The sequence below is a fragment of the Bison bison genome, unplaced genomic scaffold, assembly GCF_000754665.1.
Source record: "Bison bison bison isolate TAMUID 2011002044 unplaced genomic scaffold, Bison_UMD1.0 scf7180017864032, whole genome shotgun sequence".
NCBI classification, from domain to species: domain Eukaryota; kingdom Metazoa; phylum Chordata; class Mammalia; order Artiodactyla; family Bovidae; genus Bison; species Bison bison.
In genome coordinates, this window is record NW_011494604.1 from 4983270 (window position 1) to 5003969 (window position 20700).

The 20700-nt window shown below is 37.0% G+C and overlaps 1 protein-coding gene across 1 annotated transcript in view; it reads left to right on the top strand.

Annotated features, from left to right (window-relative positions):
- The window catches only part of PAK2 (p21 protein (Cdc42/Rac)-activated kinase 2), a 91127-nt gene that overhangs the window by 61209 nt on the left and 9218 nt on the right, over positions 1 to 20700 (top strand). Inside the window, exons 7-13 of the mRNA XM_010834347.1 lie at positions 1843 to 1975; positions 3362 to 3425; positions 5101 to 5149; positions 5634 to 5746; positions 7196 to 7313; positions 9376 to 9475; positions 11713 to 11909. Coding sequence (XP_010832649.1) covers positions 1843 to 1975; positions 3362 to 3425; positions 5101 to 5149; positions 5634 to 5746; positions 7196 to 7313; positions 9376 to 9475; positions 11713 to 11909 — 774 coding nt within the window. The remainder of the gene's footprint in view (positions 1 to 1842; positions 1976 to 3361; positions 3426 to 5100; positions 5150 to 5633; positions 5747 to 7195; positions 7314 to 9375; positions 9476 to 11712; positions 11910 to 20700) is intronic.

The following is a 20700-nucleotide window of genomic DNA, read 5'->3' on the forward strand; positions in this document are numbered from 1 at the left end:
CATAACTTTACTTCCAAGGAGTAAGCGTCTTTTAATTTCATGGCTGCAGTCACCATCTGTAGTGATTTTGGAGCCCAAAAAAATAAAGTCTGACACTGTTTCCACTGTTTCCCCATCTATTTCCCATGAAGTGGTGGGACCGGATGCCATGATCTTCGTTTTCTGAATGTTGAGCTTTAAGCCAACTTTTTCACTCTCCACTTTCACTTTCATCAAGAGGCTTTTGAATTCCTCTTCACCTTCTGCCATAAGGATGGTGTCATCTGCATATCTGAGGTTACTGATATTTCTCCCGGCAGTCTTGATTCCAGCTTGTGTTTCTTCCAGTCCAGCGTTTCTCATGATGTACTCTGCATATAAGTTAAATAAACAGGGTGACAATGTACAGCCTTGACGTACTCCTTTTCCTATTTGGAACCAGTCTGTTGTTCCATGTCCAGTTCTAACTGTTGCTTCCTGACCTGCATACAAATTTCTCAAGAGGCAGATCAGGTGGTCTGGTATTCCCATCTCTTTCAGAATTTTCCACAGTTTATTGTGATCCACACAGTCAAAGGCTTTGGCATAGTCAATAAAGCAGAAATAGATGTTTTTCTGGAACGTTCTTGCTTTTTCTATGATCCAACGGATGTTGGCAATTTGATCTCTGGTTCCATGCATGATTTTTAAAAAAGTCCTCCTGCTGAAAATATTTTAATATGGGGGATTTAACTAGGAGATCTTTACCTAAATACCATTCATCAAAAAACTAGTTTTTTTGAAAATTAAAGTTGAATGGGTCTTTAAAAGTTAAAATGCATATTGTGTTTTCTTTCTGCATTACCCCATCTCTTCCAGAGACCTCATCTGTCTCTCTGCCTTTCTCTGTTTATCTCAGTGCAGAAAAGTACTAAGTCTAGAACTTGAACTTGGATCTTACCTCTTATCCAAAGCATGTATTTTATCTCCCATTTAACATTTCTGTTAAAACATTAGTATCATTCAAGAGGCTGCCAGGAGTGAAATTTCTAACAGATATGGGAGAATTTTAACAATAACAACATTTGACAGAGACAGCAGGAGTCCTGTCCTACTCCCTATACTAACAGAGGGTTGTGGTGAGGTGTTGGCACAGTAAACAGGTATAAAACTGACTGCCATTGTATCCTCATCGGTACAGGGCTCTATTTTCTTTACATTTAGACTTGACTCTTTGAAATGAAATGATAGAAATTATATTTGTGTAAAAATTGTTGTGGGAATTAATAATAGTTAGGCTTCCCTAGTGGCTCAGATAGAAGAGAATCTGACTACAGTGCAGGACACTGGGTTCAATCCCTGTATCGGGAATATCCCCTGGAGAAGGAAATGGCGACCCACTGCAGTATTCTTGCCTGGAGAACTCCATGGACAGAAGAGCCTGGGGGGCTATAGTACATGGGGTTGCAAAGAGTCAGACATGACTGAGTGACTGACACTTTCACATTGCAACATCAGGATTTCCATTATTTTGCTCTTTATTTCTCTCTTTTAGAAAAATATGATTTTTAAAGTTGTATTTCTTTCTGCTTCATTTCTGGCACATTATTTTTTATCTGACTGCACTTAAATTTCATTTACAAATCTTCTGTTTTGCTATACAAACTTTTAACATATGTATATGATGGTCCTAAGAAAAATGTTTTACATTGCCTCTTAGTTACCAATCTTAAGTAAAACAAGTCTGAAAGTATTACTCTCATTCTTTAGAACACTGGAAACAACTTAGTTTTTGTCAAAAATCAAAGAACTGAATAGTGTGCCAGTTAAGAATACCTAAAAATATTTTTCTTCAAGTCTTAGTAATTAACTGTTTCTCTGCAGATTTATACACGATCTGTAATTGATCCTATTCCTGCACCAGTTGGTGATTCTAATGTTGATGGTGGTGCCAAGACTTCAGACAAACAGAAAAAGAAGGCCAAAATGACAGATGAAGAGATTATGGAGAAATTAAGTATGTTGCCTACATTTTACATTATTCTTAAATTATTAACAGCCCCTGAAACATTTGGCCTGGATGGGTCTTAATTTATACCTTATATTTTGGCTTAAATTGTTTTCTCCTAGGAACAACAGATTCAGTTAATGTAGTAAAGCCAAAATAATACTCTTCTTTGCCTGCTTATTATTATGTGCCGACTTGTGAGCAGTCTTTGCAATAGTCAGTATTTTGGGGAGCAATATTTCAGAGGGCCAAATCTAAGGGTCCTAATTGGAAACTTTATCAAAGGAAGTTTGTATATATTTATGCACACCTGTAGAATACAAAATGTCCCTAAATAACTAAACCAAATGTCTTATCTAGATAATATGTGTAAGCATAAAATGTATTTTTTTTCCTCCATTTTCATCCACCAACTATCGTTGGCCTGAATCAAGCCCTGGAAATAATACACACAGGCCAGAGAGAGGGTAGCAGTAGTATCTCATTATAAGTCTATAGCCACTAGAGTTGTAAAGGACACTGATCTGGAGGCATCAAGGAAAAATATTACAGATTGGATATAGGCTTGAGGCTGAGTACCTATATAAAATTGGTTTATTTTTGTGAATTTCTTGGATATGCCCCTCTCTCCTTTTACCTTGTGAAAGTTTAAGTGAAAATTTAGTGTGATTTTCTCATGCTTGGACTTAGTTATAATAAGACTATGTTAGGATTTTATGTACAAAATCATACCTTTTTTTTTTTTTAAACAAAATCCTAATTTTAAGACCTGTTTCTTAGTTGTGCTTTGTGAACTTTTCTTAAGCAGATGTATGATTAGTTTATATTAGAGTAATCTTTATAGTAATAAGTGATTTACTAAATATATTAAAAGATAGATATAGGAGAAGAGTTAGAAAAGCTATTAGGGTTTTTCATTTGGATATTTTATATATTTTTTTTTCTCATAGTAAGTAGTTTTGTAACTTACTGTTACCTTAATATTGATACATTTCAGTGGAGTATGAAAAGTAGGATGACCAACTTGTCCTCTCACCAGGATTTGACCGGTTAAGTTTTAAAACTTAACATGCCACATCCTAGAACCCCCTGAGTCTCAGGAAAACTGGTATAGTTGGTCATTCTGTAATGTCATCATTTTTTAGAAAGTGTTAGGATAATCAAGACATTAGTTAGGAAGTCTAACCTTGTGGAAATAATGTATCTTCTTGCTTCTGTTACTTTTTAATTATTATTTCTTTTGTGTTTGAAGCATAGGTTATTTTTGAAACTTAGTGTTATGTATGTTCTAAAATCAGTGGGGTTTATTAAAAGAAATAATGTTATCAGAATTAGTTTACAATTTTAAAATACTTGACTGAGTTTCCAAATTTTTGTTGTTTTTGTTTAAAATAGGAACTATTGTAAGCATAGGTGACCCTAAGAAAAAATACACAAGATATGAAAAAATTGGGCAAGGGTAAGTATTTGTGACTGTATTAACAGAATATTCATTGTTTTCTAGATGTCCAGCTTGATAGCTCTTTTGCTTACTGACATTGCACACTTACAGTGTTCTCTGAATAGTATTCTTGGATTTGTGTAAAAGTAATGAACTTATTTCTAGATGATATTGAAATACTATACTACCTAGCAGTACATTGCTGCTTCTTAAGTGTGATTTCACATTGGTGGTAAGAGATTAGATGGGTGGGGAAATTGTCCAGCAAATATTTAAAGGACAGTAAGAAAATTCACTACAAGTTTATAGTGTTTTCTTTGTTTAAATGCATTTTAGTCACATCATGAGTATGAATCCTTAATTCTACTGCCCTTCTGATGTTGTTCAATAGTTTGTATTTTTAATAATTATTATTTGTTTCTTTATTTATGGCCATGCCTTGTGACTTATGGGATGTTAGTTCCTGACCAGGGATCAAATCCAGGTCTCCCACTGTGGAAGCTCAGAGTCCTAACCACTGGCCTCTCAGGGAATTCCCAATAATTTGTATTTTAAAACTATGCTAACTGAAATTTTTTCTTCTCTATTGCTTGAGAGCAAATGAACATCTTGAATTCTTAATGTTAATTCTGGAAAGTATTCTGTAAGTTTTGACAGTGAGCTTAAGTCTTTTTGAAAACTTACGAATTTCCTTTTAAAAGTAAAATTTAATTGCACTTCTGGTTTTAATAACAAAAAAATTGAAAATCATGTTTGTATCCTTGAGCCTGATAATGGATAAATAAATAGTAGTATGAAAAAGTGGAGAAGGCAACGGCACCCCACTCCAGTACTCTTGCCTGGAAAATCGCATGGATGGAGGAGCCTGGTAGGCTGCAGTCCATGGGGTCGCTAAGAGTTGGACACGACTGAGCGACTTCACTTGCACTTTTCACATTCATGCATTGGAGAAGGAAATGGCAACCCACTCCAATGTTCTTGCCTGGAGAATCCCATGGACAGAAGAGCCTGGTGGGCTGCCGTCTCTGGGGTCACACAGTCGGACATAACTGAAGCGACTTAGCAGCAGCAGCAGTATGAAAAAGTGAAAGTGATGGTTGCTTAGTCATGTCTGACTCTCCAACCCCTTAGACTATAGTTCTCAATTCAGTGTTGAATCAGAAAAGCAAATTATAGGAAAATACGTAAAATGAAATAATTTATATGAAGTTTTAAAAATACATTAAATATCTTCTGTAGTGGTACACATCTGTGTCCTTAGTAAAGTATAGAGAAACATGTGGCAATTATGCACATTGAATACAGAGTGAATGTCCAGCACAGGTTACTTTGGGGAAGAGGGCGGATGCCTTTGGAAAGGCCACATAAGAACCTTTAAATTTGTTTGTAGTTCTTTGTTTCTTAAGAAGGGAAATAAATCCATGAGTATATGTTACTGATTTCTTTTTGTCTGATCTTTTTACTATGTTTTTGTAGGTCTGAAATTTATGACAAATTTCTAATATAAGTTTTAGCCACAAGGATTACCTCTTTCTTATTCTTCCCCTCTTTGTTTTTGCTTTTACCTTTTTTAAAGATGTTCCGTCTTCAGTGTTCTTTAACCCCCTTCCAGTTGTTTTGAGAATAAAGTCTTTGGATGTTAATGAGAATGATTTAGAAATCTTAAATCTGCTTGTGTCTTTTTTTCCCCTAGGGCTTCTGGCACAGTTTTCACTGCTACAGATGTGGCATTGGGACAAGAGGTAAGCAATTTTTTCCTACTTCTGGGTGTTACCATTAGCTTTTACTATAGGCAGAACCTAGATCTGCCTGTGAATAATCAATGAGGAATTTCTTTTTCAGTTGAATATATTGAAGGATTGCTCTAGAGAATTTTATAGTATCTTCCTTACTGAGGGGGAAAAAAGAAGTAATTAATTATGTGTTTAGTTTCATAAATAAATATTTTAAAAACTATTTTCCTAGTTTGGATGAAAAGAGGATTAATTTCTGGCACTGGACTGACCTTGGGTTTAGATTTCAAGAGAAATCCGAAAATACTAGGGCTTCTGTATTACAAAGAATTGTGCATAGGCAGTGTGGAAGTTAAAGCACTGCCTATGAATAAATTGTAATCTCACTGAATAGGATGTATGTAATAAATTAGATGATTAACTTATTAGTGTTTATGATTTTCTAAGAGAATTAGGAAGCTTGTTCTGATTTTTTTTCCTGTTTCCACCATAGGTTGCTATTAAGCAGATTAATTTACAGAAACAGCCAAAGAAGGAATTGATCATTAATGAGATTCTGGTGATGAAAGAATTAAAGAATCCCAACATAGTTAATTTCTTGGACAGGTAAATAGAAATATTTCTTAAACATTGGGAGAAAAATGGTTTTGGAGATTAGCCAGACTAGGGTTGAGTGTCAACACTGAAAAGTAAACTCAAAGTAGGGAGAGAGGTGAAAATAGCATGTTACAGTTTGTGATCTTAGTCAGTGAGTCATGTCTGACTCTTTGCGACCCCATAGACTGTAGCCCGCCAGGCTCCTCTGTCCTTGGGGATTCTCCAGGCAAGAATACTGGAGTGGGTTGCCATGCCCTCCTCCAGGGAATCTTCCCAACCCAGGCATTGAACCCAGGTCTCCCACATTACTGGCACATTCTTTACCAACTGAGCCACCAGGGAAGCCCATGTTACAGTTTAGAAGGTCCCTTTTCTACTTAGGTATCAGTTGGCAATCAAGAGAAGGCAGTTAAATGGAGGACACTGCTACTAGTGCTCATAACAAGTCCAAATGATCAGGAGCAGAAACACTAATGAAAGATTGGCTGTGATTCATGTCTTGATACAGAGGTGATTGACCGCTCAATTTTTAAACTTTCAGGTCAATTTTATTTCAGATTTTGTCTTGGGAAAATAACATGTTTATCAAAACCTCATATAATTTAGGAATTGATGTCAAATAACAGAACAAAAAGTAGAAGAGAAAATTATGTATTTTACAGCCTTTGTTTTTTTGGCCACACTATGCAGCATATGGGATTTTAGTTCCCTGCCCATGGGTTGGCAGTGAGAGTATGAAGTCCTGATCACTGGGCCAAAAGGAAATTCCCTTACAACAGATTTGTTTTTAAAGCAGGATGTCTATGTGAATGAAAGAAGAATAGTAGAAAAATAAGTGAGAATTACAATAGTGATTGTGTTGGAGATAGGGAACTATAGGTGATTTTTTTTAATTTCCGTATTTAAATTTGTTTTGAATGGATTAAGAGAAAACATACTTTTAGACTTTAGGCCTACCTCTGGAGACCATGTTCATAGAAATAAACTTTCCAGGTACGTTTGTCTGCTTTTTAACAAGTCAGTAAAGCATGGGTGGTTAAGGTAAGCCATAAGCTTTGGAACCAGTTGTGTTTAGTTTCAGATTCTGGTTCTGTCACCTACTGGCTATGTGACCTTGTATGAGTTACCTAACCTTTCCAGGTCTCCATCTCCTGGAAGCCTCCATCATCTGAAAGTTCATACCATACAGGGTTATATTAACTGGAATAATCTATGTACACACTCAAGTTAGAATTGTGGGTAAATTTTAAAGTGATTTAGGAAAATCATAATGACCTTCTGTTGCTTTTCTGTGCTGTTACAAAGCACCTTTTCAGTGTTCTTCCTAGCTATCAAAGCTACCAGCTTTCTGGGCTTTTTTTTTTTATCAGGGTGTCTAATAATTGAAATCTTTAATATAGAGCGCCATGTATTTAGAAGAAGTGAAAGTGTGGATGTATTTTGTCTGTTCTCTTTTAGTTACCTGGTGGGAGATGAATTGTTTGTGGTCATGGAGTACCTGGCCGGAGGATCCCTTACTGATGTTGTCACAGAGACATGCATGGATGAAGCCCAGATAGCTGCTGTGTGCAGAGAGGTGAGTTTGCTCCCTTTTTGATAAGTTACAGTAACATGTGGTTAACCGAGTTGAAAAAAGGGAAATATTTATTTATTCAAGTAGGATACTTTTGAGGGTAAGAGGGGGGTGCCATTAAAAATATACCACTCAACAGTGGAAGCACGGACAAAGTGGCACACATCTTCTCCCTAGGTATTAATTAATGTCTGCTTGTGGATTTATTGATTTCCTTAAAGGCGACCAATGAAATGATATTCATTAATGAATTTTGAGACACACTGTTTGTTTAGGCCAGTAGAATTCTGTCACATTGCCTACATCTAAGCCAAAAATGAGCCTTTCTGTCTTCCATGTAATCTTTTTCCTGTGGATGAAACTTAGGTTAATGAGATTGTCATTAAAACTGAGACACTACTTGGAATCCTAGGAATCATTATCACAAAGGACGAAATTGTGACAGTTCTTACAACTGTTATGTTTCCTGTGATTAGGCTTCCCTCATTTTTACAGTGAATTATAAGTAAATTATAACCTTTGTTCATGTAAGAACAATATATGTGGTGTTTTTCTTTTTTCATCTTTTATTTGGCTTTTTTTTTTAAAAAATATTCTTCGAAGATTTTAATTCTGGTGTGGTTATGCTTCATTTAATGGATATTCCTCCTGATTGTTTCAGGAAGGATGGAAATAAGAACTTTTTAATAGTTTTAAATATGATAGTTTAATAATATATCCCTTAACAATGAATGTTTGAAAAAATGAAGAGTGTTTGGTCACTTAAAAGTTGATAAGAACAAGAATTTATTTATACTTAATTTGTTTTTCTAATAATTTTTGTCATAATTGGTGTAAAGTTATTTTAAGAGTTCCTCTATTTATTCCTAATTGGTATAAAGTTATTTTAAGAGTTCTTCTGTTTATTCCTACAAGTATTTTTCTGGGGATTTATTCTTTTCAGAAATCTGCTTAAATGCTTGGTAAATGTGACGCAGTACTAGTTTTTTTCTTTGAGTAGTGCAGTGTTTTGAATGAGATTTTTAGTTGTAAAGATGTACAGACTTCATTTGTTGTTCTACTTTAATGTGGGTAAGAAATAAAAACATAGCTTTTTCCAAGTTACAATTTATATGCGGTTTACATTAAAAAATCTTAGCAAGCAGATTTAAAAAATTTAACCTCATTCTGTTTTTAAGGAAGTGAGAGTACTTTTTCTGCTCTTTTGACTCAGTGCTTTCTGAAATATGGCATAGTATCTAGGATATGGATATAGCTTTATATGAAACCTACCATAGAAGAAAGGAAGAAAACATTTTACATCATACTGAAGAACTGGAAAGAACCAGACTACCCAGTGTCTTATATTGATTAGACTTCTGAGTATCTCAGATTCAGATAGGAATGATTACAAGTTTATCCTTTACTGTTGAAAGTGAAAGTGTTAGTCACTCAGTCACGTCCGATTCTTTGCAACCCCGTGGATTGTGGCCTGCCAGGCTTCTCTGTCCTTAAAATTCTCTAGGCAAGAATACGGGAATGGGTTGCCATTTCCTCCTGTAGGGGATCTTCCTGACCCAGGGATCGAACCTGCATCTCCTGTGGCTCCTGCTTTGGCAGGCATTCTTTACCACTGAACCACCTGGGAAGTCCCCATTACTGTTGAAATGATATGTAAAAAGCCTTGTGCATGTTTACCAAGTGCTGTGTACCTTTAGACGTTTAAATTTAAACCTGAACAGGCCTAGAAATCATATTGACCCGCCCATTCATTTCAAAATGAGAACATTGAAGACTAAGTGATATTCTTATGGTATTAAATAACCTGTGGCAGAAATAAGACTAGATAAGACATTATTTAATAGTTGTTTCTGGATAAGACCAGAGTAGGAAGAGCAGGATCTAATTATTTAAGGTGTCTTATTTTTGTAACTTTGCATGTGACAGAATTTTTTTTCTCTGTAAATGTATTATTAGAGTGTCTTCTACTAGATACTAGAGGTGGTACTCAGGTAAATAGTGTATGTGAATTTCCCTTAGACTTTTCAGGGACTATTTCATTGATACGTGTTTTTCTTCTGTTCAGTGTTTACAGGCATTGGAGTTTTTACATGCTAATCAAGTGATCCACAGAGACATCAAAAGTGACAATGTGCTTTTGGGCATGGAAGGATCTGTTAAACTTAGTGAGTAATACGTGAATAGATAACATTTATATGTTACTTATAATTTTCTGCATTTTGTTTAAGTAAAAACTCTTTCCTGCTATTAACGTTTTTATGACAATACATGGAGTGGGGGAGAATAGTAGTAAAAAGATATGGACCATCAGCTGGACAGCTTGAGTTTAAATAGTGGATCTACTGCTACTTGCTGAATAATTTGGGGTGGAATTATGTAATCTGTTTATGTTTGTTTCCTCATTTGTATAATAAGGAAAATAATAGTACCTATCTCAGAGAATTCTTCTGAGTACCAAAAATGTAAAACACTGAGGAGCAGTGCCGGGTACTATTATAATGTTGGTGCTGTCTCCCAAACATAAACTTGGATTTGTCTCTGCTACCTGTTGGGGTAGATTTTTCTCATTATGCTGTTCGTCTTTCTTTGAATTTGGTAAATGGTGGTCTAATTAGGAGAGGCCTGTGTGACCCAGACATCAGAGATGACATTTTTAGGGAGAAAATCGTCTGTAAACCCCTTTCCCTAATTGTCTTCTGTACCAGACAGGATAGAGTCATGGGGAAAAAAAAAACCTCTCTTCCTCTGCTGGCTATAATCTCAGTTCCAACCATGCCTTCTGGAGGATTCAAGAACTTCTACTGAAGTTTCTCCAACTATGCAAAATGCAAGACATTTCTTGGATCAGGAGACCAAAAACTATTTCTTCTGTTTGCCTAGAGAATTTGGCTCCTTTTTCAACATCTCTTTAAAAATAGATTCTTCAGGGCCTTCCCTGATGGTCCAGTGGTTAAGACTCTGCACTTTCAATGTAGGGGGTGTGAGTTCAATGCCTGGTTGGGGAACTAAGATCCCATAAGCTCTGTAGTCCAGCCAAAAAGTGGGGAAAAAAAAAATCCTTCAGAGGTTATTCAACTGTAAGAATAAGGATTTAGTTTCTATTTGGTGGTCAAATATATAGTTAATAATTGTAATTTTCGTGGGAAAGCTAGAAATTGATATTCTCATACATTATACAGGTAGTATACAGGTAAACTAAATTTGACCTTTTTGGATAATATTTTACCCTGGCTCTGCCACTCACTAGATGAATGATCTTGGTGTTCCTCAGTTTCCCCATTTGTAAAATGGAAGTCATAATAATAAATGTACCTATTATAAAGTTATAATGTGGTATGTTTTTTCTTATGAGGTACTTGAAACAGTTTTATAAGCACTCATTTTAGCTATAAATGTTATGATTTGACCTAACAATTGCTTTTTAAGACTGTCTGCTATAAAACTGCTGAACGTATGCACAGCAATAAGTACAAAAATGTTCTCTGCAACCTTGTAAAGGAAAACCAACAATATCTGAAATAATCTAGTAGTACAGAAATGGTTAAAAACATTAAGGTATTTTTATGTTCTGTAAAGTTGTGTAGTTAGAATAATAAGGTAGGTTAGTATAGTAATACAGAAAGATCTCTAAAAATAGTTGTAAAAAGCAATTTACAAAATATCCTAAGTAAAATATTTAAGTAAAATAAACCAGTTTGTAGATATTTTTTGTGTATTTGGAAATGCATAACAGAAGTCCAGAACTTACAGTCCTGAATGTTAACAGTATTTACACATGGAATAGAATGAGTTTAACAGTAGAAGGAAGGAAACGGTTCTAGATTCTTATCTTGACTTTCCTACTGAATTAACGCTGGGTTCTAAATTAGGTATCCTGCTCCTCAGTTATAAAATGAGGTGGTTGGAATAGAGTAATGCTGGTGAAGACCTTGTGGGTACAGTTGCAGTTAAATGTGTTCTTTTTCTGGGCTCTCTTGCTGACTCATATGCTTCTTATTAATTCTAGCTTCTGTTTTTTTCCCTCAAAAGTAGTGTCCACTTCCTGACCTTTGCCTGATTGACAGTGGACACAGTTTTGGTGTCCACCTTTGGTTACTTTTTCTTTTAGATCTTTTTCAACTTTATTAAAAGTTTTAGGATAAAATTAATTGTTTAGAATAAAAACCTTCCTAATAAATTACCTTCTTCTTTTGGGAAGTAAAAGTTAAAAAGTGAATGTATATAATATCAAAATATCTGTAAGCCCATTCTGGTTTACTTTATTAATACATTCTTGAAAACTAAGAGACTGAATACTCATGAATACTCAAATATAATTCGTTGTCATATAAAGTAAACTCCTAAAACAACCCATGGACACCATTAACTCAAGATGTTTTGTATCTTTTTTTTTGTTTTGTAGCTGACTTTGGTTTCTGTGCCCAGATCACCCCTGAGCAGAGTAAGCGGAGTACCATGGTTGGAACGCCATACTGGATGGCACCAGAGGTGGTTACACGGAAAGCTTATGGCCCCAAAGTAGACATCTGGTCTCTGGGTATCATGGCTATTGAAATGGTAGAAGGAGAGCCTCCATACCTCAATGAAAATCCTTTGAGGGTAAGACCAGTTAAACACTAAACTTACTTTTAGAAAATAATTTTCTTTGAATCATTAATTTAGAACTTGCATATTCTAGGCACTGGCCAAGGATTTAGGATACAAAATTGATTAAAAACAACAAACTCCCCCCCCCCCCCCAAAAAAGCCCAGTCTCTTCTCTCACTCTATGTCTAGAAAGTATTTGCTTCTGAGTTACTGAGTTGAATGTGTTAGGTTAAAGAGTTCGTAATTTTTTGACAAGCTATATTATTTCTTAAATTTGCACATAAATAAGAATTTGCTCAGTTTTCTGTAGAATTAAGAGACTCTAGATATAACCTTCAGGTTATTGACTTTGAACTTTGGCCTCTGTACCCCCAGGTACAAAGAGGAAAGCAGGATCCCATCTGTGAGGAGGCTGGGTAGATGGCAGTGTTAAAGCCACATTCAGACAAAAGAGTGAGGGTCCCCAGAAACAGATGAAGTCAGTAGACTTTAAACGGTTTCATGTTCCAGCAGCTGAGGTAGAGTTCCAACTTTCCTTCTTTCTCTCTTTTTCCCTTCCTTTCTTTGCTCCCTTCCTCCTTTTCTCCCTTCTCCTCCTTCCACCCTCCCTCCCCTCTTTCCTTCCTTCTTTTACATTACCATATATAACTCCATATCAGTTAAAAAAATGCAAATCAGAACCTCAATAAAATCGCTTCATGCCTACTAGAATGACTGTAATAAAAAAGGCAGAAAATGATAAGTATTGGTGAGAATCTGGAGAAACTGGAACCCTCATGCATTGCTAGTGGGAATGTAAAATGGCATAGCACTTTGGAAAACAGTTTGGCAGTTTCTTTAAAAATTGACATTGAGTTACCACGTAACTTGGCAGTTAATCTGCTAGGTAAATAACCAAGAGAATTAAAAGTATATATTCACCCAAGAACTTGTCCACAAATGTTCATAGCAGCATTATTCATAATAGCCAAAAGGTGGAAATGTCTGTCACCTAATGAGTGAATAAAGAAAAGTAGTATATCCATACAGTGGAATGTTATTTAGCCTTAATAAAGGGAAAGATGTACAGATACATGCAGCATTGAACCTTGAAGGCATTATGATAAGTGAAAGAAGTCAGACATAAAAGATTACATATTGTCGGATTCCCTTTACAGTTGATTGATTCCTCATTTGTGGTAGGGTAGTTAGGTTCTATAAAATAGCAAACACTGAATTAACAAATACTGAACCATTGCTTCTAGAGGAAGTCACATTTTTGTCAACTGATCAGTACCTCACCTCGCTTTATATCTATTTCTGTTTAAATACACTTTATTTAATATATATTGATGATTCAGTCGTGTTAGACTTACAGCCACTGTAACCCATGCTTGAATTTGGCTTATCAAACCAGTACATTTTCTCCATAAGGCACATCATAGCCTTCTTGCCCTTAGGAATGCTGAACAGTACGCTGCTTTTAACCTCTGCAGATGTTTATAGATGACCACAGAAGCACTGAGAGTATTGATTTGGAGGTTACAGATTAATTGTAGTGAATAGGTAAATTCACCTATATGGAATCCTCAGATAATGAGGATCAACCGACTATGAAGTCTCTGGAACAGGCACATCCATAGAGACAAGAGATTAGTGGTTTACAGCGACTGAAGAGAGGAGGAAATGTAATACATGTGAGTGTTCTTTTTTGGAAGGATAAAAATATACTGCAATTAGACATTAGTGATAGCTTTATAGTCTTATAAATATACTAAAGACCTTAAATTGTACATTTTAAAAGGGTGATGTGAATTACATCTCAATGAAGTAATTATTTTAAAGTTTTAAATTACCATACATGACTACAGACTTATTGCCAGAAATTAAAAAAAATTTTTTTCAAAATAAGTTGGACATGCTATAAAATGAGCTACAGAGGCCAGTGTAATGGGTATATGTAGAAGGTGCTCTGTTGGGATTGTGTTGGCTTTTAATGCTCATTTTCCTAGTACTTTTCATCCTCTTGCAGAGATTCCAGTTCAACTGAGCAATTAAAGTATTTATATAGAAGTGATTAATTTTAAAACACTGGAGAACAGTTTTAAAACCCCCAAACTGGTTCATTCATATGTTTGGCAAACTGATTTGAGTACTTGCTCAAGACACTCAGATCAATAAGGTGCTATGCAAGGTACAGTCTTAAAGAACCAACAAAAATTTCTGCCACTATAGAAGGAGGAGAAAGACAATTTTTAAAATAGAAATAATATGTAATATGTTAAATGATGGACCCTGAAGTACTGGGGCTGGTAGGCAGTCAAGTGTCCAATTTCTAAAGAGTGGTTGGGGAGGCTTCACTGAGGTAGCATTTGAACATAGGAAATAAGAGAGTGATACTCACTTACTTAAGGGAAGAACATTTCCATCATGTGTAAAGGCCCTAAGCAGGAGCATTTCTTATATATTCAAAGATCCTTCAGGATTCTAGCATAGCTAGCCTACAGTTGAGTACATGGCAGGAGAAAAAAGGTGGATCAATTAAGACATGAAGCCAACTGTGGTACCATAGGCCTTTGAAGAATTTTGGCTTCTGCACAAGTAAGACGAGGAGACTGTTGGAGAGTATTGAATAGAGAAGTGAAAGTGATCTTCCTTCTGTTTTAACAGGATCACTCTTAGATTTTGATGGGATTACTTTGTTGAGAAGAGATTCTCAAGAGAGGCAAAGGCAGAAGCAGGAAGATCAGTTAGGAGGCTGATGCAGTGATCCAGGCAAGAAATGATGATAGCTGAGACCTGAATGGTGTTGGGGGAGGCTGGAAAAAGTAGTTGGATTCTGAATGTACTTTGAAAGGAGACCCTACATGACAGAGAGGGAGAGATGCCCCTAGGAGTTTGGCCTAAGCAGTTGGAGTGATGAAACTGAGGTTCTCCTTGGCTGAAATGGGGAAGACTGCAAGTAGAGAAGAGAAGTGGAGGTAGCAGGTACCAGATCAGGAAGTAACATTTTTAACTTGTTTTGGACATGTTAGGTTTGAGGTGCCTATTAAGATATCCAAGTGTCCATGTGGATATATTGAATAGGCTGTTGAATGTGGAAGTCTGGGATCCAGGATAGAAATATAAAATTGTTAGCTATAGAATTTTTTAAAGCTCTGAGATCAGGTCACCAGGTCTAATGAGCATAGACAGACAATAGAAGAGATATGGCTTGCATCCTGAGGTGCTGCATAGTTAAGCATTTTGATCCTAGTTTTTTAGGATATATTCCACTTCAGTTCAGTTCAGTCACTCAGTCATGTCCAACTCTTTGTGACCCCATGAATTGCAGCACGCCAGGCTCCCTGTCCATCACCAACTCCCAGAGTTCACTCAAACTCACGTCCATCAAGTCGATGATGCCATCCAGCCATCTTATCAACTTTTTTTGGAAGTGCTACATCTGTATTTATAAGTTAATTGATTGTTATTCAATCACTCAGTCATGTCCAACTCTTTGCAGCCCCATGGACTGCAGCATATCAGACTTCTCTGTACTTCACCATCTCCTGGAGTTTGCTCAAATTCATGTCCATTGAGTCAGTGATACCATCCAAACATCTCGTCCTCTGTCATCCCCTTCTCCTCCTGCCCTCAATCTTTCCCAGCATCAGGGTCTTTTTTAATGAGTTGTTGCTTCACATCAGGTAGCCAAAGTATTGGAGTTTCAGCTTCAGCATCAGGCCTTCCAGTGAATATTCAGGGTTGATTTCCTTTAGGATTGACTGGTTTGATCTCCTTGCTGTCCAAGGGACTCTCAAGAGTCTTCTCCAGCAGCACAGTTCAAAAGCAGTAAGCACCGAAATAATCAAGTCAGAGTATACCAGGCAGTTTAAAAAAGCAGAAAAACACAACCCATGAGGGGGGAAATCAATCTATTGAAACCACCCCAGAACTGACACAGATAAAAGAATTCATGTACAAGGTCATTAAAATTATTTATTTATTTATTTTTAATATTTCTGCAAGAAATATTCACAGTAAGAAAACATGATGATTATAAACAGCTTTGCATCAGTCAGTGTAGGTTCAGGTCAGGTGTTGGTGTCAAATGGGTTAAAACAATATTTTGGGAAATGAGAACCTGTACCTTCCTCTGCTGCTGCTGCTGCTAAGTCACTTCAGTCGTGTCCGACTCTGTGCGACCCCATAGATGGCAGCCCACCAGGCTCCCCCGTCCCTGGGATTCTCCAGGCAAGAATACTGGAGTGGGTTGCCATTTCCTTCTCCAATGCATGAAAGTGAAAAGTGAAAGTGAAGTCTCTCAGTCGTGTCCGACCCTCAGCGACCCCATGGACTGCAGCCTTCTAGGCTCCTCCATCCATGGGATTTTCTAGGCAGGAGTACTGGAGTGGGGTGCCATTGCCTTCTCCGGTAAAATAATTTTAATAGTTGCATTCCAGATGTTAAAAGAGTTAAGTAGAGACATTTGAAAGTTTTTTCTTTTTTTTAATTCAAATCTAACTTGTAGGTAGTAACTAGAGAGTTTGAGATTGTATTAATGGTAGATAATATAATGTAGATTCGTGATTTAATGATCATAGATGTAATAAACTTAATATGAAAAATAAGGACTGAAATGAATTTTTTAAAAAATGAAATAGTAGCAATGAGCTGTGAGACAGCTTTAGGTGTTCTCATATGTGTTCGATATAAGTTACAAAGTTTTAAAACAAAAAAACCAGTCAACCAAGAAATCTACAGCCAATAATCTTGTAAAAACTAAGGTAAAATAAAGGTTTTCTCAGACATACAGAAATTGAAAGAATTTATCACCAGTGGATATATTAAAGGAAGTCTTTTAAGCAGAAAGAAAAAGATAATGTGGTTCTACACAAAGAAATGAAGAGCACGAGAAGTAGTAACTGTGTTGGTATATATGTACAATATTTTTCTTATCTAAGTATCTTAAAAAAATAAAACAGTGACAGAAGGAAAGAGCCTATGTGTATGTAAAATGGCAAAAGTGATTAACTAAATATGGCAGAAGAGACAAACCTCACATTCAGAAGAATTCCAAATAAAGTATGAAGATATTCCACCTCAAAGGAGATGGAGCCCAACTCCCCTTTCCTTAAGTGTAGGCTGCAAACAGAGAATTTCCTTCCAAGGAGCACAGTTTGAAAACAGGGAGAAAGGAAAAACATTCCAGTGGAGAAAGCTGACAAACATTACCTAAACCAGGCTTAGATCAACTCAGTATCACCAGTGGTAAATCATGCTGATAGTATATACCTTTGATATGATGTCATGAAAATGGTACTCTTTTGAACTTAGTTTACTGATTGCTTTATTTTTTTCTGTGCTGGGTCTTCGCTGCTGCCCAGGCTTTTCTCTAGTTGCAGTGAACAGGGCCTGCTCTCTAGTTGTGGTGAGTGGGCTTCTCATTGCAGTGGACTCTCCAGGGATATTCCCGGACTGTCCCAGACACAGGGATTGAACCTGTTTCCTGCATTGGCAGGTGGATTCTTTACCACTGAGCCACCAGGGAAGCCCTGGCACTCTTTAACTCTGATCTTCTTCCCCAAAAGCCATAATCTCAGTCTAATCATGAGAGAAAAAGGTAGAGAAAAATTCCAGTAGAGAGGCATCATACAATATAAAACCTGACCAGTACTCCTCCAAACTATCAAAGTTGTCAAAAAGTCTGAGGAATTGCTGTAGCCAAGAGGAGCCTTGGAACATATGACAACTGAATGTAATGTATGGTGTCTTGAAACAGAGACAGGAGAGGGGGACAGTGAGTGAAACAGGGATGTCTAGTGTGAATGCTGGAAGCCCTAAGGGCCCCTGTGAGGTTACTGATGCCAGTAGCAGGGATATATCTTTTTCCTCCCCCATACTTAGCTACATAGATTATAGGCAAGATGTAGGCAGAAGTTTAAACATGTTTAGCCAAGTGAATACTATGAAGTGTGAGAAGGTCTATGAAGTGTGAGAAGGTCAAAGAAGTGATCATGTGAAAGGGATGATAGACACTGGAAAATCAATGGGAATTTAAGTCCATTGGAGTCAAAGAATTGCTGGCATTGGGGAACTAGGAGTGAAAAAGGTAGGAGGTGGAGTACAATTGAGATTCAATAGTTGCAGTTACTGGTACTGATGTTATAGCCTGTGACCATGGGATGTGTGTGGCTGAGGCAGGTGAACGGACAAGGACATCAAAGAAGACGTCAGGGAACTGTAACAAGCATCTTTGTATACTGACATTGCCATGAATGTGAGTCATGTTAGAGATAATAACAGTGTAACAGTGTTTGGGAGATGTTTAAAACAAGGAAAAGTAGATATGAGTTTGAAAGCCCAGAAATTACAGAGTAGGAGGGAGAGAGCTCAAAGAGGCAGTGAGTAGCCAAAGGAACACTGGTCTCCAGGCTCAGATGTGTAAGTACAGAGGTGTGGAGAGCACTGTGGGTGAGGCCCAGTCCTCCTGGAAGAGCCAGGCCTCAATAAGAAAAGTATTTGGGGTTGGGGCAGAGGGGCAAGGAGAACTGTATGAAAAAATTTGACCCAGAAAGGGGAATATGCTGAACCAAATAGGTATTAGAATGGGGAAATTGAAGAATGACTGGGAGACCTGGGCTGCTTATAATCACTAATATGAATGAAGATAAGGAGTATAATAAGATTTATCCTAAAATGGAGAAAAGGTTACTAAGTATTTGGGGAGGAGAAGTACCTAATGCAACTGCTTTTTTTTTTCTTTCCAATTTATTTATTTTTTTAATTGAAGGATAATTGCTTTTCAGAATTTCATTGTTTTCTGTCAGATAGCAACATGAATCAACCATAGGTATGGGCTTCCCTCTTAATCCTTTTTGATGCAAGTGTAGAAGCTCATAACAGTGTCATGATCTTAACTTGAAAATAACTGCTACCTCAGAGATTATTTCTTAGAATGAAATTTTTAAATGAAAATTTGGAAGGAAATGTCATGTAAAGAGAAATGAACTTAGGTAACAAGGAAATGGACGCTCTCATATGCCGATTGTGCCAGCTGATATCCTTTTTTTGATGGCATTTTGGTAATACAACAGAATCTTTAAATAATTCAGTTGAATATCTAGGTGACCTTGGGTTGATACTTTATCCAAAGTATGAACCGTGAAATAATAAATTGTGCTTCATTAAAATTGGAATAATCTTCTCTGAGAAAGACATTATTAAGAGAATGAAATGACCAGTCACAAATATTGAAAATATATCCAAATATTTCTAAAATGCATATCTGTTAAAAAGAGTGTTATCCAAAATGTACAAACAACTCTTAGAATTCAACAAGGAAAACATCCTAATGTAAAAATAATGAAAGATTTGAACAGACAACTCATCAAAGAATATCCACGTGTGCAAACAAGGCAGGTAAAAAGATGTTCAACGTCATATCACTCGGTTCAGTTCAGTTCAGTCGCTCAGTCGTGTCCGACTCTTTGTGACCCCATGAATCGCAGCACGCCTGTCCTCCCTGTCCATCACCAACTCCTGGAGTTCACTCAGACTCACGTCCATCGAGTCAGTAATGCCATCCAGCCATCTCATCCTCTGTCGTCCCCTTCTCCTCCTGCCCCCAATCCCTCCCAGCATCAGAGTCTTTTCCAATGAGTCAACTCTTTGCATGAGGCGGCCAAAGTACTGGAGTTTCAGCTTTAGCATCATTCCTTCCAAAGAAATCCCAGGGCTGATCTCCTTTAGGATGGACTGGTTGGATCTCCTTGCAGTCCAAGGGACTCTCAAGAGTCTTCTCCAACACCACAGTTCAAAAGCATCAATTCTTCGGCACTCAGCTTTCTTCACAGTCCAACTCTCACATCCATACATGACCACTGGAAAAACCATAGCCTTGACTAGATGGACCTTTGTTGGCAAAGTGATGTCTCTGGTTTTCAATATGCTATCTAGGTTGGTCATAACTTTTCTTCCAAGGAGTAAGCGTCTTTTAATTTCATGGCTGCAATCACCATCTGCAGTGATTTTGGAGCCCAAAAAGATACAGTGTGACACTGTTTCCCCATCTATTTCCCATGAAGTGATGGAACCAGATGCCATGATCTTCGTTTTCTGAATGTTGAGCTTTAAGCCAACTTTTTCACTCTCCTCTTTCACTTTCATCAGTAGGCTTTTTAATTCCTCTTCACTCTCTGCCATAAGGGTGGTGTCATCTGCATATCTAAGGTTATGGATATTTCTCCCGGCAATCTTGATTCCAGCTTGTGCTTCTTCCAGCCCATTGTTGCTCATGATGTACTCTGCATATAAGTTAAATAAGCAGGGTGACAATATACAGCCTTGACGTACTCCTTTTCCTATTTGGAACCAGTCTGTTGTTCCATGTCCGGTTCCAACTGTTGCTTCCTGACCTGCGTATATCTATTAGTGAGTTGCTAATGAATTAAATGTGACTTCCCTGGTGGCCCAGATGGTAAAGTGTCTGCCTACAATGCGAGTGACCCAGGTTCCATTCCTTGGTTGGGAAGATCCTCTGGGGAAGGAAATGGCAACCCACTCCAGTACTCTTGGCTAGAAAATCCCATGGACAGAGAAGTGTGGTAGGCTACAGTCCATGGGGTCGCAAAGAGTCGGACACGACTGAGCAACTTCACTTTGACTTTCAATGAATTAAAACAAAAATGAGATAGCACTACAGACCTGACAGAATGGCCTAAAATTCACACATCATTATCTTACAGATTCCATAATTTATATTAGGGTTTGCTCTTGATGTCATATATCCTATGGATTTGAACAAATGTATACTGAATAATGTGTCCTTTATTAAAGTATC